The following is a 5,540-nucleotide window of genomic DNA, read 5'->3' on the forward strand; positions in this document are numbered from 1 at the left end:
TGTCATATTTTCTTGCTGCAATCACATAAGTCCTCTCAGCGCCCACTGTAACCAAATCTGAATGCCAGCTTCAATGTCACTCATACAAAGCCAGTGATGACGAATCCACTCCAACTCTATGTGTGTGTGTGTGTGTGTTGCTTCCTCGGTCGAGATACTACACAATAAAATGACGTCAACACCAGGATGAAGTCTTTGGTTGTTTTTTTTTTTATTCCACAGTGTGTGTCTGTGTGAGCAGAGATGACAACCTTGTAGCTGAATTATGTTCACCAGACAGCCACAAAATCTTGGTGTGTTTTTTTAAGTCATGCTAAAGGGCAGGACAAAGACAAAAAAACAAAAAACAAACAGATGGTGCATCAGTAAATGCCTCTCTCTCACCTACGGAAAAAGTCGTTATTCAACTGAAGTACAAGCCAAGAATAAAGAAAGTCATAAAAATCATTTGACGACCATAATACTGACCTGTCAATCACAAAATCAATTTATCACATCATTGGCCTCAATTAACTCACGATTAATTGAAATTTATCTCCCTGTGATTATCTATCAATGCAAATCACTTATTATTGTGTTTCCTTTAAAAACTATGATACATTTTTATTATTACTTTGTGTTTTCTTTAGTCTCTCTGTGTGTGTGTGTGTGTGTAGCCTACAGGTGTGACATCATTGTTCCTCTTTCAATATCACAGACTCCGGCCCATGAATTATGAAAGTGTTTGGATGTGACAAAACACAGCTCACAGCCAAACACACTTTTATTGAGTTGTGACGTTTGTTTGTGTGTGTGTGTGTGTGTGCGCGCATGTTTGTTTTCTGTACATTTTCCTACGATGTTTCTGACAAACTGCCTGTCTGTGTCGATGCCACCGGCTAACACCTCTCTGGTTTTCTCTTTCTCAGAACACTCACTTCCTGCCAAGAAGGTTTGAACCAGGTCAACTTCACTGACAGGAAACAGGGAGCAGTCACAGCAGCGCTGCTGCCACCGACCCCAGCTCCATGTTACAGGTGTCTCCTCTCAAGTGATGGAGGCATTTCTCTTTTATAAGCCTGACTGCGCGGTGCCCAAGTGGGTCCCTCCTCAGCAGCACTTGACTCTAAACGCTAAATAAATAGGTCACGTCACATAAAGTAAACCCTAGTTGTCATTTTTTATTTATTTTATTTTTTGGCCCCGAAAAGTTTCTTTTCTGAAGCAAAACTGTGCCACATCACGTTTCTATAGCAACACAAATGGCAGAAATCCCAGGCTGAAACTCGGAGACGGTGAAAACGTGATTTGAAAACAAATTATGTTAAGATAGCCGTTACTAACAATAAGCCAATTTGATATCAAATGTATTTTTTTAAATAAAATGATTGGGTCATATCTATCCATTTCTACATACTGTATATGTATAGTATATCATTTGTTTACAGAAAAACAGGGGGAAAAGGAGCAGCAAGGCGTTCCTGTTTTTATTTATTTTTTATTCATCTTTTAAGGATTCTTTGTTTTTGTTCTTTGGGTCCAGGATGACCTCTCCTCTTTCTCTCCTTCACATTTTTTATAGCTACAAGTTTTTCAAAGCATCCATAAAAGCAGCTGAGGCTGAACCGTAGGTCGGTGCAATAATAGGCTCATGAGATGGAGTCGTAAATGAAACTGAAATGTAGAGGAGAGAGATATAAGGAGCCTCTCTGTTCAAGTGTAAAAGAGAGACGATGGTCTGAATCACTGAGTTAAAGGGAGAGGAAACTGAGTGACGAGGCTGCAGGTGTAGAGGAAAAAAAAGAAAACTCAGATGCAAATACACACACACAGACACACAAAATCAATATAAAAATTGTAACTCACGGTGATCATTTTTTGCATTAGTATTTAAATTTAATTCATTTGGAATTCTGGGAAATCTGAGCTCCAACTTTAACTGAACGTTTTTGAGAAAGTGCTAAAATGTAAATGTGTTGCTAATCTCTTCCATTGGTCTATAAAATCAAATAATTTCACACGTGAACGGGCTGACTGCAGTTCTGATTAAACCTGTGTCGGCCTACGCAGTTTACTAAAGTTTATTCAAATTGAAGTTGATGTCAAACAAACGCAGTAACCTCAGCTGAATCGGAAGTAGTGTTGGAATAATTACAAACATGTTGGTTTTTTGTGATTGAACTGTGTAGCAGCATAAATGATGGGCTCTCACACAGAGCCCTGTTTGACTCCGTGATGTCATACAGTTCCATAGGATTAACATTTATGCTATGGGCCGCACAAATGTCTGAAATCATGGAATAATTTGTTGCACTTTAGAGTGAAACCTAACTGTATTAGTGAGATTATATTGTAATAATCATGCTAAATAAAATAGTAATGGGGCCCGAAACGGAGCCCTGTGGGACTCCATATTATAGAGTTAGTCTTGATTCAAATATGGTGTTTTTTTCAATGGGTAAGTTTAACATACAGTTAGTCTTGATTCAAATACTGTGTTTTTTTCAATGGGTAGGTTTAACATTATATAGTTACGTAATAATGCAGACTTCATATCATTTCCTTCTATCCTGCACAGTATTATGGTGTCTTAATTTACCATTCATTAGACCAATTCTATGTAAAGCGGTCCACAAGGTCTCATTAATCTCAAGTCTCATTAATTCACAATCCATGGGAGAAGAATTATGAGAGAATTATGGGATTTAAAGAAAATGATGATATTCTGAATACAGGCCAAATAATAGAATCATTTCTAAAAACTACTGATTCATTTCAAAATAATATACTGACAGCTAATATTATGTACAATTATCTTCGTCATGTCAAAGTTTTCTCGTCTTTGATTTATTTTTTATTTTTTTGGTGGGGGGCCATTCAAGTTCAGTTCTTCAATAACATGCGTCATGTGTGAGGAGGAGCACAGTGACAGGATGACTTTCTAATAAAAGACTGATATCTGCATTTTGAATACATCCCGTTTGCAGAGAGAGAGAGAGAGAGAGAGAGAGAGAGAGAGACAAAGACAGGGTGAAGTGAAAGATGTGCAGGGCCTTTGTGAAGGAGATTTATTGAGTCACATCCAACATTACAAAGAGAAAGGCACAAAGATTACTCTGCCGTTAAGGAGAGAGCGAGGCCTGGCCTTCAGGTACAGAGCTCAGGACTGAGTGATGAGAACAGATATGCAAAGAAGTTCATCTTCTTAGCAATGGGACTGGAGCCCGACACTGCACACGGTCTAATAGAGGTTGACCTTTGCAGTGTAGTGCTAATCATTTACAGCAGAAACAGGCTGAACTGGGATTAATTTCTCACTTGGATGACAGGATTTAGATTACCAGCATATGCATATAGGCATATATATAAATATATGCATTTATGTGCATGTATATACATATATATATATATATATATATATATTATTGGAGCCTATTATTGGTGGAAAATGTGTTTCCATGTATGCACTGTTTTTGTGTCTTTTGGCTCGTATGTACCTTTACGTTTAGCTGATCTGTGCAACCATTGCCCGCAACAAGATAAATCCAGTCTATTGTGCTAATAATTAATCGCTAACAGCAACAGATTTAACCAATACCATTTCTGTAAAGATTCAGACTCAGACACTACGCAGGAATGAAGACAAAAAAAACAAAAAAACACACTTGATGCCAATTTGTTCGACCTGAGTTGGAATGTCCACCATTTTTAAACCAGATGACTCATAGCACCATCTGTAAGGAAAAAAAAATCACTCCAACTGAATTATCCTGTGGAGACCAAATCAAGCCAACAAGTCTCATTAACGACAGATGGCGCTGTACATATGGATCATAGAACATCTACGACAACAGCAAATACCAGCCACCAACTTTCAGAGGTTTAAAGGTAGGAACTCTGAACAGTTCTCAGTTCTGTTGCTACTTCAAGCACACCCCTCCCCATGGGAACTGGAAATGTGCAAATGGAACAGGAAGCTGTTCTACAAACAATGTTTTTCTCTCTCTGTGTGTGTTAGAGTAGTCTGACAAAGAAACCCAAGAAAACTTTATTTCTTTGTCAAAACAACTGCCTGGGGTCAGAGCCATTTATTAGCAAATGCAACAAAGGTAGTAGCCAAGGGCGCCATCTGCTGGAGGAAGCAATACTGTCAGAAATCACAACAAAATATCTAGAGCCAAAAGTGTCACAGCTGGTGACGTAGACACTTTACTATGAAGTCAGCAGTTTATCCTAAATGTAGAGCAACAGTTTTCAAAGTTCAGTCTAAGGAGCAACAGAAACCCCTCCCTCCAGAAGAACACATTTACACCACAAACACACGCATAACCAGAGAAAAACTGCCATCAACATATTTGAGTTTTCCAGGTTGAGAAGCAAGAGAAATAGCATATTGAACCATCTGTGAAACAACAACAAAAATTTTTGATGTCCAACACAACAATCCAACAGTTCAGTCTTCTATCATTTTACATAGCACAAGTAGAAAACATTTTCTACCTGTGGTATGTCAGCCATTTAAACCAACAGACAAATGAAAGTGAAAGTTTTAAAAAGTACTACAGTACTACTATGGCATTGTGATAACTTTTTATTTCAAAGTAGTTTTCAAGGTGAAGCTGTAATGCTACAGTGGAAGCTGAGTAACAGTTCAGAGACACTGAGCTTTTCTTGTCTTAGTCCTCCTTGTGTCCCAGCACTGCGTCGTAAATCTTCCCTGTCAGACGGTGCTGGATGTTGGTGAAGCCGGCGGCAGACATCAGGGCAGCGTACTGGGCCGCGGTCCTCTCCTTACCCTCCGTCTGTACCAGCATGTTCAGGGAGTAAAGCTGCGCAGTCACTGGGCCAGAGCCATCCTCGTAGAGCAGGGCCTCCACCACCAGTACAGCACCACCTGCAGGACAAACAGGAAGGAATGGAGGCAACATGAGAGCAGACTGAAAGTTTCTTTCAAATATACAATGACCTGTCTGACCATTTTCTCTAGGCATGTGATGTCTACAGTGATTGTAATTTGAACAGTTCAGATCAGCGGTCAGATTTGGAGCTTCAGACCTTTTTTCCCCCAATTTTATTTCCTTGTTAAAGACACAGTCTGTGGTTTGTGTTGAAGACATTCTCTCCCAATTATAGGATTCCTTCTTTCTTCTTCATTTAGTGTGCACACACACAGACACACACACACACAGGAGCCTCCTGCTTCCTGACAGCATCTCCTCCCTCAGAGTGTTATCTTTGATCAAAGTCAGAAGGACAGATTTTACTGGGATCAGCTGCATTGTGGGATATAATCTGCCACCTCATTTGAAGAAGCAAAGGAAAAAGAAAAGAAGGAAAAAAAAGGACTATTTTCTTCGACACAACCCCCACACACACACACACACACTCAGACCTGGTTTGCAGGCCCCATAAACTCTGTTGAGCAGTTCTATGCAGCGCTCGTCTGTCCAGTCATGCAGGATCCGAGCAAGGACGTAGAGGTCGGCCTCCGGCAGGGTGTCTTTAAAGAAATCCCCTGAACGTACACACGGATACAGAGAGGAAACACAGCAAATACACTG

General features: G+C 39.7%; 1 protein-coding gene across 1 annotated transcript in view; it reads right to left on the reverse strand.

Annotated features, from left to right (window-relative positions):
- Window positions 1-4,559: 4,559 nt before the first annotated feature.
- The window catches only part of asmt (acetylserotonin O-methyltransferase), a 10,499-nt gene continuing 9,518 nt past the window's right edge, over window positions 4,560-5,540 (reverse strand). Inside the window, exons 7-8 of the mRNA XM_008328824.3 lie at window positions 5,372-5,494; window positions 4,560-4,873 (exon numbers count right to left, since the gene is read on the reverse strand). Coding sequence (XP_008327046.1) covers window positions 4,656-4,873; window positions 5,372-5,494 — 341 coding nt within the window. The 3' untranslated portion in view covers window positions 4,560-4,655. The remainder of the gene's footprint in view (window positions 4,874-5,371; window positions 5,495-5,540) is intronic.

The sequence above is a fragment of the Cynoglossus semilaevis genome, chromosome 16, assembly GCF_000523025.1.
Source record: "Cynoglossus semilaevis isolate Cse_v1.0 chromosome 16, Cse_v1.0, whole genome shotgun sequence".
NCBI classification, from domain to species: domain Eukaryota; kingdom Metazoa; phylum Chordata; class Actinopteri; order Pleuronectiformes; family Cynoglossidae; genus Cynoglossus; species Cynoglossus semilaevis.